Genomic DNA, 22,975 nt, shown 5'->3' on the forward strand with positions numbered 1-22,975 from the left:
CTTGTATATTTCCTTCTCTAGTCGTGGAATCAGCCATTTCTCCAAGGAACCCTGGTTCCTTTTGTTGGAGAATGGTATTAGAAACCAAGATCTGGGTGCTAGGTTTGCTCATTGTATTGGGGTGTCATGGCTTCTAGGCCCTCTCAGCTGATATAGCAAGGAGTTATATGTATGCATACTAACCTGTGTGTATACACGTCTATAAATATTTCCATATGTAACCATCTGTATCTCTGTTAAGCTAAACATGAGTTCATACTACTGTCTCAACTCTAATCCATTACCACATGGATCATTCTGGGGAAACTTCAAAATAAAGAATCCTAGGTACCACTCCAGAGCTAATAAATCAGGATAAATATTGACCTTACATCTTTTGAAAGGCAATCACATTAACATCATTGAATGTTTTTCTCAGTTTAATATTAGAATAAATACTAAAATTATGAAAACATCATAAGCGTAAGTTTTACTTTATCACTATACACAATTTGGGTAAGTATTTACCTTAGTGAAACTTTGTTACCTGCCTATAGTTTTGCTAATTTTAATTCCACGAGAATATGATCTAATAGAATTTGAAAATTCTTTTGAATTGTGAATGTCCCATTCAACTCTCAAAGTCTATGATTTGAAATCCTAAGTGTAGAAATAAACACTGTGAGAACACAAAGAATCATGCAAATTGTGTTCATTCATGTTGATAGTATCTGCCTCACTCATTTCCTCTCCTTCTCTTTCTTGTTTTCTTGCATATTTGGTGGGCTGTAGGCTCCAGTTCCAACACCATCTTCTGAGATGATCCTGATTCCCAGAATGCCCTTGGTGCTGCTCCTGCTGCTGCCTATCTTGAGTTCTGCAAAAGCTCAGGTTAATCCAGGTAACACAGCCTTTGCTCAGCCACATGCTAGAAGACTGGATACTCAAGCCCATCAATGTTCACCTTGAGACAGGCCTTGCCAAGGGGTCCAAAGGGTCTTTTTTTTTTTTTTACTTCTATAGTGAAACATGGCCACAGCAGGAACAGAAACTAATATATTCTCTCTATATAACACATTGAATATTGTGAAAGGGCCTCTGATATAGAGTAAGGTGGAGTAAGAGGGAATTTTAAAAAAATAAGAGGTGGAATGAGCAACCATTTACTTCTGCATCTTCTGGGAAACGGAAGGAGAGAATTTTTAGATGCTTTGGAGAACTTCTGCAGGTTGGTTTTCCAGTTATTTTTGGCTGGTTTAGGCCTGTATTTTACTTGGATGTCATGTTCTGCTTTTGGGACCCTGGTCTTGTGGGATCTCAGGCAGTCTCTTTACTACAGAGTGTGGCCATGCTAAAAAATAGATGTATTAAGAGGAATCTTTTAGTTCCCCCCCAATTTTTTTATTACACGTATATTTTAACTTTGAATTGAAGTCTACTGTTGTATCACTTGTCTATTACCACATTAATACTGTTTAACAACCAATGCAAAGTTGGTGATTTAGTCTGGGCTTGGTTGGGTTATTCTTCTGGTCTCGTCTAGGTTCAGGCACATATCTGGGAGTCAGCTGGTTATTGGCTTGTCTAGGTTGGCCTTGGTTCTGACGACTGGGGCAACTTGGCTGTGTTCTTCTCCAGCAGACTAACATGGATATGTTTTAATTGAAATTGCACAGGAGCAAGAGCAGAAACAGAAATGTGCAGCATTTTTCAAGCCAATGCTTGAGTTATGTTTGCTGAGATCTCATTGGCCAAAGCAAGTCATGCAGCCAAGCCCAAAGTCAGAGTGGGAGGGCACAAAAAATTACACGGGGAGGGTCTGATACAGGGGAGGGTGAAGGATTGGAGTCATTTTGCCACAACTATAAAGATAGGAAAGTATACCTAGCGTAAGTGCTCAATTTGATGCATTTTACAAATTGAGCACGTCCATCTAAGCAGTATCCAGATTAAGAAACAGAACTCTACCAGCACTTCAGCACTTACCCTTCTCAGGCTCCCTTCCAGTCACTTCTCTCCACCCTCACCCAAGGGTAATCATTATCCTGCTTTCTAACACCATGGATTAGTTTTGCCTGTTTTTATACTTTATATAAATGGAGTCGATGATGCATAAGTACTTTTTTGTCTGGCTTCTTTCATTCAATGTTTTGTTTATAATATTCATCCATATTATTGCATGCAGTTCGTGACGTTTCTTATGGTTGTATAATATTGCTTTGTTTGAATATTTTATTTATCTAGTCTACTGTGGATGAGAATTTGGATCTTCTCCATTTTGGGCCCATTATGATGAATAAAGCTCCCATAATCATTCTTGTAAAGGTCTTTTGGTAGAAGTGTATACTTAACTCTTTTGGGTATATACCTATAAGTGGAATTGCTGGGTTATATACTACATAACATCTGTTTTACTACATACTACCAAAGAGTTTTCCAAAGTGGTTTTACTTACTTACTATTCCACGGTAGTGTATGAGAGCTCCAGTGGCTCCATGCTGTATTTGGATCCCTGCGGGCATTTTCATTTTGTCCTCTTCACATTAGCATGAAGGTACATTTGTGAAAATGCTCACCCTCTTCCCCTCACAAAAATTCCATTTCCATGAGATATTCTTTATACTTTAACAGAAAATATAATCAAAACATCTTAAAATCAAAGATTTATTGGTTTAATGTATCCAGTGCCATATTATTTTCTTGTAATAAGCTTAGTTGGTGCATCTCAGATCTGAACTTGGACACCATTCTTTCATTTTTATGCTCTATATTCCTCTCTCCCAGTTGGAGTTTGGTTGCCTTCTATTACATCTAACGAGGCCAGTGTCCTTCTCCGTGCTTTGGTCTCCAAGGAAGAGTCTCTGTGAGTGCACAGAATGGTAGGATGTTTCGGTGCTGGGCACACTCACGGAGACTAGTGTGACATGGTGACTAAACCAAAAGAGCCAGTCATCTGTGTTAGAGAACACTTCTGTAGCTCTGCAGCAGGAAACAGGCTGTTTGAAGACAGCAAACAGTTATCTTTAAAAATTGTTTCCCCTATTCCTGGTGTCAACTGTTTCTACTGGCTTTTTCTCCCAGAGAAAGTCATGACTTGCAAAGATCTTTATAGGACCCTGGAATATTTGAGGTATGTTGAAGGAATAATCTTTTTCGTTACCATTTCCTCTATTTTACCAAGGTAAGCTGGAGACAAGCAATGGGAAGTTGTCACCAGAGAGTCTAGTCACAAAGCTTGGGGCTCATGGAGTCTTAGGGCTTGCACACTGATGAATATAGAGTACGTATGTAACAAATGCGTGTTGATTTAAGGATGACTTTTCAGATGTCCTCTTTGGTGTCTACTCAAAGACTGAAAGCAGCCGAGTAAATTCTGCTACCAGCTGCTAAGCCAGTTAGATTTTCCCCACAGGCTGGCCATATGGTATAAATAGATGGAATGTTGGACTTAAGTCAGGAGAACTGGAATATGAGCAAACATTATATATACAGCCAATTGTTAAAATATTGAAATATATTTTAATAGATTATTGAATATAAACATTGTTTGGAAAACAGTAACTGTGCAAAGCAATAAATTCAATTAACAATACAAAGTCTAAAACAAACATTAATTTAAGCTCATTTTGAATATTTCACCATGACTGTTGGTCAATGAGCCTTCTGGTTTAGCATGACTTATTGATAATAGGGATATCGAATATTTAAAAATATCAATCTAGAAAGATCTGCAGAAGCCAATAGAGTGTAAATAATGTTGATATTTAGAGAAATTCTCTACTATTTGACACCATAAGTCTCTTAAAGGCATCACCCCATGAAGGCTGCAGAGTAATGCTTGTGTGATATAGGTAGCCTATAAGTCAAGGCGCAATGGCAGTGGGATTCACTGCTCTAAACCACTGGAGCTTTGACAGTGGCAGCAAAGCAAGTAGTGGGGCAGCTGATGTTAGTGGCATTTCCAGTGATGGCAGTGTTGAAGGTGGCGTTGTCACTGGGGGCTGCAGTAGAACATATGCAGATCCACTAGCCATCTCCCAGCTGCAACAGTGCACCAGGGATTGGGACCTACTGACTGTCAATTCAATGGAGGAAGTCCCTGGAAAAGTTTGAGCCAGTTACCTTCGTCAAAATCATGACTCAGTAGTATCATTTAGCTATTGGCATCTGGGTCAAACAATCATACCAACAATTTCTGAAAAGTATTTCTACAAATCAACAAATGATTTGGATGTTATTAGAACATTCTGATGAATGATTTACAATTGATTTGGAAAATAATATTTAACTCATTTAGAAAATTAGTTTGAGGAACAACCCTAGTTCAAATCCTGGCTTGGTCTTAAATTAGTTGTGTGACATTGGGGAAGTTGTTATATTTCTCTTTGTACTTCCTTAATCCTTTTACCTGTAGTAAGATGAAATTGGATTAGATAATCTATGAGGTTCTTTCCATCACAAACTTACTATAATTTTACGAGTGGGAGCTTTACTGCCCATATTGGAAGATATTGATGGGCTTTAGGCTTGGAAGCAGGGTCCCTGAACTTGCATGGCCTTTCTTTGTAAGAAAGACCATTTGTCCCCAACTCTCTCCCACTTCCCAGGCCCAGGGATCTAAAGTCTGAACTTCAGGAGAATCTTGCCTATGAGGCTAAGCACATAGGAGATAGCTGATATTTTTAAAATTTAAACCCTAAAATGCCCTAGTGACAAGTTGGGTACAGAAACCTGCTTCAGCATAACCTGCAGGAGCTTCATGGTACTAGAAGCCACCCTACTCTAGGGCATCTTTTTCTCTAGAGGTGGGTCCAAGAGGAAGCATTTCAGGCAGGAGAAACATATGCAATGGCTGGGAGAGAGGGAGCAGTAGAGGTGGGGCTGCGTGGTGGAGGGTGATGAGAGAGGGACACAAAGCGGGCAGCTTTTCCATCCTTCTGTAGAGTTTGGGTCAAGTTTCCCCTCTTTCCTGACTTGGACTGGGGCTACTGGACTTAATAGGAGAGCTAAGAGTATCTCCATGAGAAAGGGAAGTCTTTAGACTCCACAGTGAAGTACAAGAATACTCCGGGCTATAGTAGTTCTTTGATCAGCCACCAAGGTCAGGCTCTTCCGGAGGGTATACAACCAGTGGTCCAATGGCCAGCGGTGGTCCAGAACCTTATGGATTTTCAGGTAGGAGGATGCGTAGAAGTAACCTGACTATCCTGAAAACCTAGCCCGGAGGTCTGAAGTCCTGAGGACTCATGCAGCCAACTAGATAACTGCTATATGTGAAGAGCACAGGGGCAGTTGGCCGCACTCTCCTGACTTGCCCTGTGACAACTGCTTGTGCTTGGAAAAGGGAGAAACACTTCTCCCCCACAGGCAACCCAGGCATTTAGGATCCATGGTACAGAGCCAGGGCAGGGCAGTGCTGGGACTTGCCATTTCCATTTCACATTTTCCCTTCATAGGAAGCAGGCAACTTGCTGGTGGTTCAGAGCCCTGGGATGGGGGAGTCCTCCTTTGGTGTCTAGAATGTTCCCACTTTGAAGGCAGGGACAAAGACATTAAGGGTTTGGGATTCAGAGAGGCGGAGTTCTTTTCTTACAGGCTCCAAATGTGTTTTAGGTTCATCACTGTGGTTTTGTTCTTTCCCCCATCAATCCTACATTCCAGTGACTTCTTAGGATTTAGGCAACTAGAATCCTAGGCTAGTCATATTGCAATGGACCTTAGAGATGTCTAAATCTCTCTTCCTCATTTTACAGATAAAGGGACTGGGTGTCAAAGGGGATAGGTGATTTGTCCATGATCACACATCTGGCTAATGGTAAAGCAGGTTCATTCCACAAGACCACCCGGCCATTCAGGGAGCCATTTGAGGAGATGACCTTTCCTTAATAATCATGTATAGCTGTACAGCCTCATGGTTTCCTTTCTGGGGCTTCCAATGTACACTTATGGGGGCGAGAGGCAATTGGGGTTTGAGGGACAGCCTGAGGCCAAGGACTAGAGTATGACTAACAGGATCACATGGAGCTCACACTTGGAAACTTGGTCTCGTTAGCACACTCAGCAGGCAAGGCTAGAGCTAGAAGCCCTTTGGCACTGACTCACTGTCATAAAGACATCGAAGCACTGGAGATGTTCTGGTTCCCTCTGCACAGAGTTGTCCCTTTCTCCCACCCTCTTGTCTCCCACCAAGGCTGATACATGTTACTTTACCTACATACATCTCCAAATTGGAAAATCATTTTTGTTTCCCTGGGTTCTCCTCACTCACGTCCCCAGAGATGTGCTGAGAGGGTTCATGGAGCCTCATCTGTTAATGAGAATGTGGTGTCTAAAACCAGGCCTGAGGTGCTAATGCTGTGTGTGTGTGTGTGTGTGTGCGTGCTTTATATGGCCTGAGCGGGGCCCAGGGAGGGAGATAAAAAAGCTGGGAGGAGACCTCCCTGCTTGAATTTCTCTTAAGTGAGCAATGCTACATGCTGCTCAGATTGGCTTTTTCTTGCTTGTGTGTTTGTTGAGTCTAGCCTGAGGGTGGCCTCTGCTATCCTTCCTGCCAGGGAAAGGATCTTACTCTAGGGACAACAGAAACTCATCTGCCCCTTAAGCACCCTTGATTGTGCCAAATAGGAAAAAAGAGAATGCATAGTTTAAAGAAGAGTACCAACTAATATTCAATGACCGCTTGGTATATTCCTGCGACCATTCTAAGTGATATCAACAAACTTAATCTTCACAGTAACCTTATGAAGTAGGCAGTATTATTATTCCAGTTTGACAGAAGAGAAATTGAGGCCCAGAAACATTAGGTAACTCACTCAAGGTTACAGACCTAGCCAAGTGGCAGTCCTGGGATGCGATCCACTTCCAGCAAGCACATTCTTGACCGCTGTGCTCTACTGCCTCTTGGAGTATTAAACTCACAGAATGTTCATGTGCTGCCCAATCGGGTCAAGTCTTCAATGTCATGTTGGCCGAGATATTGAAGATATGAGAGTGAACTAGAGATGAAGGAATTTGTCGGGCTGGGTGAAAAGAGGAACCATTTGAGTTTCAGAAAAGGCACAGAGGCACAAATAGAAAAACAACAGGGTGAGGATGGTTGTCATTGAGGGGTCATGAGGGCAAAGGTGAGGTTAGGGTTGCACCAAAAACAGGAACCACATAATTTTTGGATCCTCACTATGCGACAAGTACTTTCTGATCAAAACCTTTGTCTTCGCCCAGTGATAACAAGATGCTATGCCATGTCCTCCCTCCCAGCATGCAGGTTCCTTTTGCTATAAGATTTCAACAAATCTGAGACCAGAACATTCCAAGATTTAGACAGGCAATAAGCTTCCTGGGCCCTCTTTCCAGATTGTTCCCCAAATTGGTGGTTCTTCTTGACCCTTAGGTCACACTATAGGCAGTGTGGAGAGTGTGCGCTGACAGCGGAGTGTCATGACAACATGGGATGGTGAATAGTGTGTGGTATGGCAATGGAAATCAAGAGATCTAGATTCTAGTTCCAACCCTGTCACTGTCTAGCTTTGTGACTTAAGGTAAGTCTCTGTACCTCACTTCGCTCACTTATAAAATAGGAAGAATCAACTTTGCTCTCTGTACTTCATAGAGTTGCTATAGGGGGACCAAATGAGATAGTGGAAGTCAACGTGCTTTGGAAAGTTATGTGCAAATATTAAAGGTTGTGATTTGTTACTTTTGAAAGAGAAGGAAATTAAAATAGCCCAAACACCATAAAACAATAGTTCCTATCAAGCAGATGATGGAGGAGGAAAGAGAAAAAGAGTTCATTAGTGACCATTATGGTGCTTTGTGGTCTCCAAGAGAGACTCAAATTACCTTTGGGAAATGGGATTTCTAACAACCATGAACTCTGGCCGTCCTAACTCCAAGGGACACAGGGCCCTGTGCCCAGGTTGAGCATATCCATGACAGTGTATTTTTTCAGGAGAGAATTCTGTGATTGTTGACTTAGCTCTTGATCTTGGTCTTAGCCAGAAGGCCTCTGAAGAGCATGGCTGTGGCAAGATAGGCCACTCAGAATTTTTCAGTGGTTTGGAGACATACACAATATAGTAAAAGTTAAGACATTCGAAACAGTGAGCGTGTTTTTTGGGCTTAAGTATGAGGTGAAGAGTTGAAAAATATGCAACATTTTTTTCCCTGCTTCACAGATGTTTGTGACTTTATAGTCTTTGTCTTATTTGGTGTGGTGATGATCTCTTGTGTACTCATGACTGACACCTAGCACAGTGCTTGGCTTAGATAGGTAATCAGTAAGTGTTTGAGGAATAAGGAGAAGGCAGGAAGGGAGGAAGGCAAGGAGCTCTCAGCTTCTCTGTATTTTTCTGCAAAAAAGGATCTAAATTATGCCATGTGAGACTTGATCTCACAAAGATGTTAGGAAGCTGAGAAGGAGCCCATAAGAATATCATCCCTTTAAACGATGGGGCTGCTAAGTATGGGATGAGTAAACCGGAAGGTGGATGACAAACTGAAGTCCCCTGAGCTGCACCTACTAATGTGCAGTACCGGAGGTCCAGCCTTCTGGTGTCCAAGAGCTGGGGAAGAGCCCTTCCCCTTGCAGACAGAGAGCAGCCTCTGTGCTTATGCCTAAACGTCTAAGGTCTCCCTGCTTTGGCCTATTGACAGGGGATTTTAGTAGTTATAAGTAAAGGAAAATGTGCTAAACTTTACCCAAATACGTGTAAAGCTCTTACTCTTGGCGTGTCAAAGGGGGAATTCAGATTCAATCTTTTGGGTGCTGTAACCTATAGTCAAGACATAAAGTCTAACAATGAAGTGTATCTTCTAGGTACAAGCGTTGCTAACTTAAGACATGCTTCATCTCGGCGTAGCAGGATCCCTGGCTGTGAAGACAGAGTAAATCTACCTTGCGGAAGCTATAATTTCCATTTGTTTGTTTGTTTTTAATAAGTTAGACCAATATTTAGGACTTTGTTATAGCTTTTCTTATTGATAAATTTGCTCAATAGTGATGGATAGCCATATCACTACTACTCTTAACTGTTGATAATAAAAACGAGAACATGATATATCTTTGGTTACCGCTGTGTTTCTTGATTAAATAAATTAGTCTCTAATTTCTCTTAAGGGGATGAAGCGTTTCTTAAGTTAGCATTGCTTATACACAGAAGGTGAGCTCTGTTGTTAGACCTTATAGCTGGAATATGGGTTACAGCACCTGAAAGCCTGAATCTGAATTCTTCCCTTGACGTGCCAAGAGTAAGAGCTTTACACGTATTTGGGTATATTTAAGCACATTTGCCCTAATTTATAGTCGCTTAAATGCCCTGCCTGTAGGCGGAAACTAGCTTGGCCCATTTCCCTGAGAGGCTAGGTGGTCTTCTCTTTAAAAATGTAAAAATGTGTTTGGATCTTCGGCTTTCTTAAGAGAATGTGAACCCAAAGTCCGGACTGGCCAACAGTTACAGCAGTCAGATCTGCCTTCAGTTGGTGGAGTAGAATATCTTCACTCTGGGTAGTTGGTAGAGGATAAGCTTGAATTCTTGGTCATTCGGTGCTTTTAAAAAACTCCCGTGTGTTCTCTGGGGCCTCTCTCTCTGGTGGGTTCTGAACTCTAATCTTTGTCTTAACAGACTCTCCAAAACTCAGCTCAAATTTCTCCTTAGGTTTTTACATTCCCCCTTTTACACAGCCCCGACATTTGGTAAACGTGCTGAGCAAGAAAAACGCTGCCTGCTAGAGGGATCCCAGGTCTCCTTCAAAAGCTCTGGGACTCTGTCATATGGCGGCCCTCCACAGTGCAAAGCCCAGCGTCAGCCTCTTGCCCCTGCCTCAAACTGACAAATGGCTAAAAGTGGCTGCATCTTACTTCTCAGACTCTCCCTTCTCTGAAGTGTTAGTTCCTCTGTTCGTACTACCTCAGCAGCAATCAGCTGCCTTCAAATAGATGATTTAGGAATTTTATCTAGTTCTTCTAGTTATTCTTGCAAGCTACTCCATCCCACCTGGAAACAGAAATAAAAAGTTAACTTTACCCTGTTGCCATTGTGATTCTTGTTAACTGATTATATTTAACTTTTTGAATTGGCTAGTAGGAAGCTCAGAGCCAAATTCAAGGCCCTATACCAGCAAAGAGTATAAAACCAAATATATTTTGGATATCAACCTTACTACCAGCCTATCTTATGTCTCTATTTTCTTTCCCCTTAACCCATATTCCTTCACTTTTATTTATTTATTTATTTTTGTATCTTATATAACTTTGGAAGCCAACTCCAATGTTTTTTTAGAATGAGTCAGAATAAAAACAATTTTAAAAAGCCTAACCTTTATTAAACATTACTGCTCTAAATACTTGACATATATTAACTCATATTTTCTTTTTTTTTTTGGTGAGGAAGATCAGCCCTGAGCTAACATCTGTTGCCAATCCTCCTCTTTTTTGCCAAGGAAGATTGGCCCTGGGCTAACATTTGTGCCTATCTTACTCTACTTTATATGGGACGCCACCACAGCATGGCTTGACAGGCGGTGTGTTGGTGTGCTCCCGGGACCCGAACCTGTGTACCCCGGGCCGCCGCAGCGGAGCGTGCGCACTTAGCTGCTTGTGCCAGTGGGCTGGCCCCCTTAACTCATACTTTCTTACAGCATTCCTGTAAACAAGTACTATTATTACCATTAAACTGAGAGGTTGAAAGCTTAAGTAACCTTCCCAAGGCTATAAAACCTGTGAATTGCTTAAGACAGAGTAGTGTAATATTTAAAACAAAGAATCCCCTCTCCCATTTATTGAACCCTATTACATTCCATGAAGTGTGCTAAATTCTGTGTATACATTATATTAAATCTCTACAACAACACTGCTTGGCAGAATTATTAAAGATGAGGAAATTGGGGTTCATGGAGATTTACTAACTTGTCTTGGGTTCCCGTAATTTGGAAGTGGCAGAATCAAGTTTTAAGCATAGACCTATTATGATCCCAAACCATGCCCCAGTTTGCTTCTCGACTCCTGACCTTCATGGCTACCTGGCTGTCTCTTCAACTCACCTCCTTGTTGGAGGAAAGGACATGCTATCCTACCATGAGGCCTTCACTGACATTGTTAACCAGGAAGAAGAACGTATCTTGTCTGACCCTTACTTCAGTACCCTGAAATCCAATACAGTTTGGGGACCCCTCTTCTGGAACTCTGCAATAATTGTTTCTGGAAAGTATTTTGGGCTTCTAGGAAAACTGCAATTCTAAAGGGCTATTCCTAAGGAGAATTTCAACTTGGGCAAAAGAGGTCTTGGTAAAATGGCCTCCTTGTACATAGAGAAAACCACATAATCTTCCTTAGCCCCCAGCAGGATCCCATCATGTACATATTTACCTGAACAGTAAGCCAGTCTGAAGTAGCCTGCACTTGTGGAGGCTTGTGGAGAGCCAGAGCCCTGCTGACAGCGTCTTTAATTGGACCATCTTGTCGTTTCTGGAATTGGAAGAACTCGATCGTGGTAGCCTGAGGCTGAGGAAAGAGGAACCAAAGATTAGGAGACCAGAATTTCAGTCCTGGTTATACTAATCAGCTGTGCATCCTTGAGTAAATCAGTTCACCTTTCTGGGCCTCAGAAGTTCTGATATTTAACATGGAGCCATTGGAGGGGTTGGTTTCCTCAAGTCCCTTCCTGGCTCTAAAGTTTTTTGATTGCATATTTTCCTTTAGACCACAGACTATCTTGGGTCCCATGGGTGACCCCAATGGGAGTGGGGAGGGGTGACCCCCCTCCCGGTCAGTCTTGTCTTCCCTGTGCCCAGAGAGGCCCAGGTATCAGCTCTCTGTGCCTCAGGCCTCACGTGTGCCATGTGTGTGTTTTCCTGGAAGCTGCATATAGGACACTCATTGATGGGTAAGCCTGTGGTCTGGAGCGAGCAGTGAGATGGTAAACATCATGGAACAAGCAGCCCTTCAGGCTCTCAAGCTTGGCAGCATAATATGAAAATAATTCTTGGGAAGCTGGGGCCTGGTGGCAGCTGCTTCTCTTCAGCCTGCCTGCCAGGCCCTACCAGGGCTCGGGACAGATCGAGCTCCTGCCTGGGCATGCAGCAGCCAGTGCTGGTAGTTTTCCACTCTGGGAAACTGGAAAGTAAATTGGCATCCCTGTCCAGGAGATTGGTGGGTAGCGGAAGCGTCAAGAAACCACCAAGACGACTCAGCAGGCAAAATCAGGAGAGACTTCTTTGCTGCCGGGTCTCTGGCTTCCTTTGCTATTCTCTCCCTTTTCGTGCTTCTTTATATTTCATAATGCAGCATTCAGGGACAGATTGATGGGATCTGGTAAACAATGAAGTGGGTTTGGGGAGAGCAAGGGGGCCTGACATTTAGGACTTGGACCTACTTGGCAGTTCTGAGTCTTTGCTATTGGCTGGGATCCCTTCCACAGAAGGAGTTTACCAAAAATAGGCATATTCAATAGGAAAACCACACTGGTCCTGCTGAGAAGCGCCACGTTGGTTGCCCTGGGCCAAGGCTTATCCTGGTTCCAAAGACCCACTAGGATGAGAAAGGCCATCCAAGATCAGCTTGTCTATTTTCCTGTGCCCTTTCTCTGAGGCCCCTGGGAATACTGATTCACCAAGAAAGTTTGCCTAATGGCCGCTTTGCTGATTCCTGTCTCTGAATTCCCTATTCTCATCCTTACATTCCTTGGCTCCAACTTCTAGATCTCCAGACTCACCCCCATTGTCTGAAGAGGGTTTGTAGTACTTGTGATCCAGAGCCTTACTCTTGCATTGAGCTGGGGATCCTCATCAAAGCACAGAACCAGATTCCTGTTTTTTTTTTCCATCCTCTGTACCTCTCCTTACCAAAGCTGGGGATCCCTCCTTAGCACAGCTTGTTGGATAGTTATCCAGTGTCTACTCACTAAAATTCGTGCCAGAGCTTCTCTTCCTCTAGTGCAAATGCCCACAAAGCCATTAAAGAGCATCCTTGCTGCTCACTGTCCTCTGGAGATGGTTGTGAACTGGGAACCAGATGATGCTCACGCTGACAAACCTTGACCCTCGTCGGGGAGAGCACTGCCTGCTGATGGGCAGTTGAGCAGGGTATTTCTTCAGCAAATGTGTGCTGAGTACCCACTATGGCCAGGCACTTTGGGAGATCCTGGGCAGAGGAATGAATCGATTACAGCACCTGCCTGAAGAGTGCAACATGTGGTGAAGTTCACGGTCTCCATTCACCCGTCGTTGCATTCATCTGCCCATCTCTCTACCTTTTTCTTTACTTATTTATTTGCCAAGTGTGTGTTGAGCATCTAATGGGTGCTATGTGTTGGCAGTCACTGAGGAGTCACTATTCTCCAAATTGCTTGTGGTTTCAATAAGAAGGTAAACAATCACAGGAGAAACAGAAAATGTCTAGTGAAGGTTCTTACCTAAAAGAGCCCTCTCACCATCACTTTTACCCTCATATTACATTTTAGTGTTTTCCATTCTTTTGTCACACTACCTGAAATAGCAATAGCTAGTAATAGCTATTGTTGAATAGACAATTTGATTGCGTGTTTGATTATTGAAAATATATTGTCTTTTGTCTGTCTCTCCTACCAGAATGTAAGGTCCATGAGATAAATCATTTTATCTGTCTTGTTCACTACTGTGTCTTGAGAATAGTACCTGACACATAGCAGGAACTTTTTTGTTAAATAAATCCATGAAGAAAAAGATAGGTTGTAATAAAATACATAATGACTCGTACATCTGTTGCCTGTTTAAATGTCATTGACAGGGGATACCCATTACTAACTTCCCAGATCTTTGTTTTTAAGCCCTGTAATAATGAAAAACAGAAAACTCTTTTTTTCTCACTTTTTCAACAGATATTTATTGAGCACTCAGTTAATGCCAGAATAGAAATTGGAGAGACAACAGAGACAAAGATAGACAGGATCCATGCCCTCATGACACTTCCTGTAACGACCAAAATTAAACAAACATTATTTGTATTGCAAGTGGGAAAAGCCTCAAGAGGAAAACCAGTGCATTATAGGAGCATATAACATAGATTCCTAATTTACACAAGGGCTTAGAGGAATTCCCTGAGGGAGGGCTAGTCTGAGAGCTGCAGATGAGCGAGAGTCAGCAGGTAAAAGAAGGGAGAGGAAGAACACTCCAGGACAGCGGAGCATCATATGCAGAGAGACCCTGAGGCTGGAAGGTACTTTGTGCATTTATGAAGTTGAAATAAGACAGTGTGCTGGGATATAGAGAACAAAGATCTGGGCGTCTTTGACGCCCAGACATCTGAGACGTCGGCTGAGGCCTGATCACGTAGGCCCCATGGGTTACATTATCCTGAGAAGAATGGAAAGCTATTAGAAGGTTCATGTCAGGATAACGTTTTAGGAAGCGCACTTGGGCTGCTGTGTGGAGAAGAGACGATGGATGAACCAGGAGGAAGGGCTGGAAGGCATAGTAGTCCAGATGGGAGGTGGCGGAGGTTGGGCCCTGCCTAGGAGGAGTGGAGGAGAGAAAGAGCTGAACTCAAGAAATTCGCAGGAGATAGAATTTGTAGGATTTGCTGAAGGACTGGATGATTCTCAAAGGCCAGGTTTACTTGTCACCCCTTGATTCCTCCTAGCAGGAATAACATGTCACCTCTCATTCCTAAACTCCTCTTCGCCAAAAATTCCATATTGGTCTCCAGGCAGAGGTTCAGAGCCACCCGTCCTCACTCAGGGAGAGCCCTTCCAGTTCTTATCAATGTTGTTGGCACTCTGCTGTCCACACACAGTTGGCTTAAACCCTTTTGTGTAATGGAAGGATTGGAAGGGGTGAGGAGGGGGGAGCACACATATATTTAGCATTTTTTTCGTGAGGAGAAAGGAAGCCTCATCTCATTCTCCAGTTCCTCTAGTTATCAAAGTTGAGTGTGCGTCAGAGTCACCTGGAAGGCTGGTGAAAACATAGGTTGCTGGGCCCCACCCCCAGAGTGTCTGATTCAGTAGGTCTGGGGTGGGGACTGAGAATTTGCATTTCTGACAAGTTCCCAGCTGATGGTGATGCTGCTGGTCCTGGGAGCACACCGAGGATTGCACCTCTAACACAACGGTAGATAAGGAGAGCAAAGAGCCTTCAGGAAGGGAATTGTTACTCCTTTGACACCAAGTAGAGCACCCTAGGTGGATCTCTGTCTTTCTCTCTCTCTTAAATATGGAAAGTTCCTGTATGGGTTTAGTTAGAACACAAAATAGAAAGGAATCGTGAGCCCAGGAAATATAATTGAACTGAAATATTTCATAAAGGCAGCTGCAGCTGCAGCAGCTCTGTTAAAACTTTTTGGTTGCTGTTCCCAGGAAAAGCAGCGCCTTGATGGGAGAGCTATTTGCAACAATATCATGACTCACCCTGTGCGACCCTCTTTCTCCATTTCTGATTTACTTTAGATGTTCTGAGAAGCACAAGTTCTCATTATATTCATGGCCCAGTGTCTAGAGATGCATGATAGCCAGGAATGATCTATCACAGGGACTGAGCATGTGGATTTCTCTGGCTGCCCATCATGGCCCCAGAGAATCATCACATGTCCAGACTGGAAGGGACCTGAGAACAGTGGTTCCCAGGCCTGGCTGTACAACAGAGCCACCCGTCCTCACCTGTACACCTGGGAAACTTTAAAAATATGCAGGTTCCTGGGCTCAGCTTCAGATATACCAAAGAAAAATCTCTAAAAGAAGGCTCAGAAACATGTATTCTAGAACCTTCCCAAGCAATTCTAAAGCAATTGGTCCATGGACTGGCTTTTGGGAACCACTGCCTTAGAAAATGTCTAATCCAGCTCCCTTGCTTTCCACATGAGGAAACTGAGGCCCAAAGAGGGTGTGGAGTTTGCTCAGATTGCACATGGTGTAAGTGTTAGAGCCAGGAGTGGATTCGAAATCTTTGGATTTTCAGAGGTTGTATAGTTTAAAGAGGTCACAGTCTTTAGTGTCAGATTCTAAACTGAGTTATTATTTACTCAACGAATGGCCTTGCGGGGTTGTTTAAGCTCTTACTTGGAGAATGGGTGATTAGTGGAAACCATGAAATAATAAAGGAGAAAATACATATCACATTGCTTGACACTTGATAAATGCTTCTAAATGGGTGCTATTATTGCTGTATTTCGTCAAATTTAAGAAACTGCTGACTCTAAGATGCATCACTACTTTAGGTAACTTTAAGGAAAAAAAACCCATTAAACTATGACTTACTCCTTGCTTGTAATATGCAATCAGATTTCAGATACGTTAATGTGTGAAAAAAAAATGGGAAATACAGTACAGACCTTCCTCGACTTATAATGGAGTTACATCCCAACAAACTCATTGTAAGTTGAAAATATTGTTGAAAATGCATTTACTACACCTACCCTACCGAACACCATAGCTTAGCCTAGCCTACCTTAAACGTGCTCAGAACACTTACATTAGCCTATAGTTGGGCAAAATCATCTCACACAAAGCGTGTCTTATAGTAAGGGGTTGAATATCTCGTGTAGTTTATTGAACACTATACTGAAAGTGAAAGACAGAATGGTTGTATGAGCACAGAATGGTTATAAGTGTTTACCCTTGTGATCGTGTGGCTGACTGGGAGCTGTGGCTCGCTGCTGCTGCCCACCATCAGGAGAGAGTATCATACCACATATTGCTAGCCCAGGAAATGATCAAAATTCAAAATTCGAAGTACAGTTTCTACGGAATGCATATAGCTTTTGCACCATCGTAAAGTCGAACCATCACAAGTTAGGGATCATCTGTGCTCTACTTTTCTTTCCTCGACCCTGTGAAGATTATTATGTTACTAAATTAAATACTTAAACAGTAAATGCAAATTCCTGAAAAAGAAGCATACTTAGTGCGCCTGAGGAACAGCAAGGAGGCCAGTGTGGCTGATGGGGTGAGTGGCGTGGAGATGAGGTCCAAGAGCCCCAGGGGCAAGTTATGCAGGGCCCTGGAGACCATGTAAAGATTTTGAATTTTATTATGAGTGGGATGGGAAATTACTGGAGATCTATAAGCAGAAGAGTTACATGATCTGGCTTACATTTTAATAGATACATGGGGCAAGGTGGACAAAGGGAGACCAGTTATGAGATTACTGTTCCATTCCCGGTGCTAGAAGACAATGAGTTGGCTCAGAATGGTAACAGATTACGCAAGAAGTCTGCAGGATATGGGAATATTTTTAGGGGATTTTCTATCAGCTGATGGACTGGATATGGAGTATTAAAGGAGTCAAGGATGGACTCAAGATTTTTGGTTCGAGTAATTGGAAGAATGGAGTGGGCTAAAGTGGAAAGGACTAGAGGATAAGGTTTAGAGGGAGACTATATTTTACTCAACTTTATTCTTATGCCTAATTTATAGCTATCTCTAAGGTTTGCCTTCTTTTTCAATAAATATTTTTGAGCACCTATTCTCTCCCTGGATATGCATTGAGAAATAAAAATGAAAAAGATACAGTCCCTCCCTTTTTTTCCAAAAAGTTTGCCATCTGTAAGGGAGATAGGACTCACACACAAATAATTACAAAGCAGTATGTATCCAATGCTATAAAAGAGAATAAAAATGTCAGAAATAGAGGCACAAGAAATTTATTGGAATTGATACAATCCTTCCTCAAAAATGCTTGCTTTTTTTCATTCATTGCATTCGTTTCTTCATTCAAGTTCATTACATTGCAAAAGGAGAATGCTAGATAATATCTTAAGCTGGTCTTTCGACTTCAGGTAAACTGACCTTCTTGCTGTACTTCCCCATAATCAAGATACTCTCTCCTTAAGCTCACCTTTGTGCTTCCTGTTCCCTTTGCTTGAAGCATCTTCCCCTCAAAGAGTCAACTGGCTTGCTGTCTTCCTTCACTCAGGTCTCTGCTCAAAGTCACCTTATCTGAAAGGCCTTCCTGATCACTATACATAAAAGAACACCTAGTCCCTTTCCATAGTTTATTTTTTTCCACAGCATTTGCCATCTTCTCTCATATTGTATATTTATTTGTTTATTGTCTCTTTCCCTACACTAGCACATAAACTTTGTGACAAAAGGCCCTATGTCTGTTTTGTTTACTGCTGTATCCCCCTAGTGCTCAAAAAATCGTTGAGTGAATGAATTAATAAAAATAGGAATTTAAAAAGTCTATGGATTTGGAAAGCAATAAGCAAACAAGTAAATTATCCCGCTGGGGTGAGGTTGAAGATAGGACCGGATTCATGAACAAAGCTTTGGTTTCAGAAGGGAGGGAAGGTGCTGCAGAGCAGCTCTCTTACTAACCTGCAGTGCTTCACTCAGCAGCCTCGCATCTTGGGAGAAGCAGCTCGCATGAGGTCATTCTTTTGGTTAAGGCAGAGCAGGGGCAGTCTGGTGTATTGGGATGAACTTTGGATCAGGACTCAGAAATGTGATCTAAGTCAAACCCGTGCCACTTAATGGCTGTGGGACTTCAACCAGTTTCCTCATATATAATTTGGGAGTAATAGTACATGCCCTGCCTACCGCACAGGGTTGTTGTAAGGATGCAAAGAGGTACGCAATGGGACAGCACTTTGCAAATTGTGAAGAACTGTGTTTTAGGGGCCGAGGTGACAAATGGGGGCACTATGACGTGGACGATAGCCAAAGAAGCTAGGATTGACTGCCTTGGCCAGCCAGGCCCCGTCTGCAGGAGGTCCCTGAGGGAGATATACACACAGAGGACAGTGGCAAAAGGAAAGCAAAATTCTACTTTTAATAAAATGTAGCTGGGCTTGTGTCTCAAATGCCAATGCAAGTGCTCTGGTAAACTGGACTGAGGCATGCAGCATGTGGGATAAATGCCTCCAGAAGCCTCTCCTTGCCCATTAAATCACTGGTACGGAGGACTACAACACTTAGCACACCCAACAACATGTAGGATAAACACTGAGAAGTGGAGCCAGAGCAGGCTGTGCGTCAGGGTATGGCCTCTGCTGCATAATGGGATGGAGCAGAAGAGGGCCGAGCCCAGTGCGTGATTTTGAAATGTACATTGACCTCACTCATTGGTAATTTTGGCCTCATTGGTATCCAGTGTTAGTATTTCCACATCCTTACTCCTCCCTTCAATTTCACATTCCAGAGAGTTCAGAATTTGAGAATTTGGTGCTTCATTCCCAAACAGTCCAGATTTGCATTTAAAATTTAAGCAAAATGATTATCTGCAGAACCTACCACCTCACATGGAGAAATTATACATTTGACAAGAATAGGCAAAATGAAACCAAATACCCATGTCCATCTCTTGATTCAAATCTGACTTGGAAAATGTAGTGGACAGGGACATGGAAGTGTTTCAGTTGGGTATATGGCCATGTTTCTTGCCAAAGCTGCGTTTACATGGTTTTGCTTAATCATACTGTTTCTGGAAGTATCAGCTGGTCCTTGGCCTGGAGTCATCCTTCTGTGTCCTAGGGTCAGACAAGAATCCAGGAGATTTAGTTGGTATGATACAGGCAGGAAGGCCTCTTGTCTTCAGTTCATCATGGTTGCAGTGGATAACCTCATTCTCCAAGCCCATGATGTTCCTTAAAGACAGTGGTTCTGCTGTTTCTGTGCCAAGCTTGGGCACTATGCTCACATGAAACCATTTTCCCTTTGATGTTTTGCTGCCTCTGCAGGGCACTTCCAGGAAATGGGGCTTTGTCCTGTTAGTGCTGTAATTTGACTTCCTCTGACCGTTCCAAGCCTAGAGAAATCTCACCTTTCTTCCTGCCACCTCTACTCCATCCTACAGTCTCTTAACAAGGGCAGGCTTTCCAGGAAGCCATTTGTCTTCAAGCAGTTTCTTGTTGCTGCCCTGTAAACGTGAACCTCCCATGGGGTGAAGTAACATGAAGACCTGGCTTCCTGCTTTGAAAAGGGGAGTGAAAATATACAAATAAAAATCTCAGTGTATTATCCTGCCTCAGAGGTTACTTTTTCAAAAAGTATAATTTGACGTATAATTGACATACAGTAAAATGCACAATTTGATCTGTTCTGACATATGTATAAACCCATGAAATCATCACCATAATCGAGATAATGACCATATCCATCACCACCAGAAGCTTTTTCGTGCCCCGTTGTAATTCCTCCCACCCACTCCTCCCTTCCCCAGGAAACCACTGATCTGCTTTCTGTCACTACAGATTGACTTGTTTTCATTTTCTAGAATAATATATAAATGGAAGCATACATTATGTACTCTTTCCATCCAACTTCTTTCACTCAGTGTAACTATTTTGAAATCTATCCGTGTTGGAACATGTATCAATAGATCATTCTTTTTTATCACTGAGTAGCAGAGATGGGAGTGAGGAGCCTAGGGTGCAAAATGCAAGGTGATCCTCGCTCTCAGGATCGTGCAAAGGCAGCACTGGCACTTCCATAACCCTGGGAGCGAGCGCCTCCTTGCATTTGGCACTCTAGGCTCCTCACTTGCTTCATTCTAATCCCCATCCTGCTCTGTAGTATTCCATTGTATAGATGTATCAGAATTTGTTTATCCATTTGCCTGTTGATGGACATATGATTGTTTTCCAATTTGGGTTGTGTACAACAATTAAAGGTGTTATGAACACTCATAAGTCTTTGTATGGACAGACACTTTTATTTCTTCTGGGTAAATACCTAGGAGTAGAATGGTTGCATAATATGATAGGTGTACGTTATGTGTGGGTCTACTTCTGGGTTTTTCCTGTTTCACTGATGTATTTGTCTATCTTTACATCAATATCACACTGTCTTGATTACCGTAGCTTTATAATAAATCTTAAAATCTGATGTAAGTCTGCCTTCTTTGATCTTCTTTTTCAAAGTTGTTTTGGCTATTCTGAGATCTTTGCATTTCCATATGAATTTTAGAATCATTTTGTTTAAACAAAAATGCTTGCTAAGACTGGGTAGTATAGACATGTTGATAGTATTAAGTTTTTGACCCATGAACATTGTATATATCTCCATTTATTTAGATCTTTAATTTCTCTCAGCAATGTTGAGTAGTTTTCAGTGTACATGTCTTTCACATCTTTTGTCATGTTTATCCCTAAGTATTTTATAATTTTTTGTACTACTATAACTTGTAACTGTTCACTGCTAGTACATAGAAATCCAACTGATTGTTGTATACTACTAAACTCATTTATTAGTTCTAGTAGTAGCTTTTTTGTAGACTCCATCTCATTTTTTTATATAACTGATCATATTATCTGCAATCAAAGACAGTTTTACTTCTTTCTTTCCAATCTAGGTGCTTTTTATTATTTTTTTCCCTTGCCTTATTGCTCTATCTGGAAATTCCAACATAATGGGTTTTTTTTTATTGAGGTATAATTGACATATAATATTGTATTAGTTTCAGGTGTACAACATAATGTTTCTTTATTTGTATATGTTGTGAAACAATCACCATAATAAGTCTAGTTAACATCCGTCACCGTACATAGTTAAAAATTTTTTTTCTTGTGATGAGAACTTTTAAGATCTACTCTCTTAGCTTTCAAATATGCGATAGAGTATTATTAACTATAATCACCATATTGTACATTACATCCTCATGACTTATTTATTTTATAACTGGAAGTTTGTACCTTTTGACTCCCTTCACCCATTTCGCCCGCCCCACACCCCCTGCCTCTGACAACCACCAATCTGTTCTCTATACCTATAAGCTTGGTTTTTTTTGTTTTTTAGATTTCACGTGTAAGTTAGATCACACTGTATTCATCCTTCTCTGTCTGTCTTATTTCACTTAGCATAATGCCCTCAAGGTCTATCCATGTTGTTGCAAATGGCAAGATTTCATTCTTTTTTATGGCTGGATAATCTTCCATTATCCACATTTTCTTTATCCTTTCATCCATCGATGGACACTTAAGTTGTTTCCATATCTCGGCTGTTGTAAATAATGCTGCAATGAACATGGAGGTGCATATATCTTTTTGAGTTGGTGTTTTGTTTTCTTTGGATAAATACCCAGAAGTGGAATTGCTGGATCACATGGTAATTCTATTTTTAGTTTTTTGAGGGAACTCCACACTGTTTTTCATAGTGGCTGCACCAATTTACCTTCCCACCAACAGTGCATAAGAGTTCCCTTTTCTCCAAATCCTCACCAACACTTATTATCTTTTGTCTTTTTGATAATAGCCATTCTAACAGTTGTGAGGTGATATCCCATTGTGGTTTTGATTTGCATTTGAGCATCTTTTCATGTACCTATTGGCCATTTGTATGTCTTCTTTGGAAAGAAGTTAGTTGAAATCTCCAAGGATAATTATGGATTTGTCCATTTTTTTTGTAATTGTGTTTTTGCTTCATTTGTTGTGAAGCTCTGTTATTAGGTGCATAGATATTTAGGACTGTCATGAGTTCTGGATGAACTCAACTTTTTCTCATTGTGAAATATCATCTTTATTCTTTGTCTTGAAATTTTTTGTCTGGTAGTAATATAACCACTCCAGCTTTCTTTTGGTTAAGTTTTTGTTGTATATCTTTTTCCATTCTTTTACGTGTAACTTACCTGTGTTTTTATATTTAAAGTATGTTTCTGATAGGCAATATATAGTTTAAACATTTTTTAAAAATCCAATCTGATAATCTCTACTTTCTAATTAGGGTATTTAGACCATTTATATTTAATGGGAGTATTTATATGGTTAATTTAAGGTCTGTATTTTTGCTATTTGTTTTCTGTTTGTCCTATGTTCTTTATTTCCTTTTTTTCTGCCTTCTTTTCAATTAATTGAATTTTTATGATTCCATTTTATTTCTTCTTAACTTATTAGCTATAAGCTCTTTTAAAATATTATTTTAGTGCTTGCTTTATGGTTTATAGTGTACATCTTTAACTAAATAAAGTTTATGTTCAAGTGATATTGTATCATTCATATAGAATATAAGAAACTTTCAATAGGATGATGTCCAGTTTTCCCCTTTAAGTCTTTATGCTATTACTGTCATGCATTTAACTTTTGTATATGTTGTAA

General features: G+C 41.4%; 1 protein-coding gene across 1 annotated transcript in view; it reads left to right on the forward strand.

The window, feature by feature from the left end:
- The window catches only part of DDR2 (discoidin domain receptor tyrosine kinase 2), a 152,205-nt gene that overhangs the window by 90,127 nt on the left and 39,103 nt on the right, over positions 1 to 22,975 (forward strand). The window contains exon 3 of the mRNA XM_058539706.1: positions 772 to 880. Within this exon, the coding sequence (XP_058395689.1) occupies positions 799 to 880 (82 nt within the window). The 5' untranslated portion in view covers positions 772 to 798. The remainder of the gene's footprint in view (positions 1 to 771; positions 881 to 22,975) is intronic.

The sequence above is a fragment of the Diceros bicornis genome, chromosome 4, assembly GCF_020826845.1.
Source record: "Diceros bicornis minor isolate mBicDic1 chromosome 4, mDicBic1.mat.cur, whole genome shotgun sequence".
NCBI classification, from domain to species: Eukaryota; Metazoa; Chordata; class Mammalia; order Perissodactyla; family Rhinocerotidae; genus Diceros; species Diceros bicornis.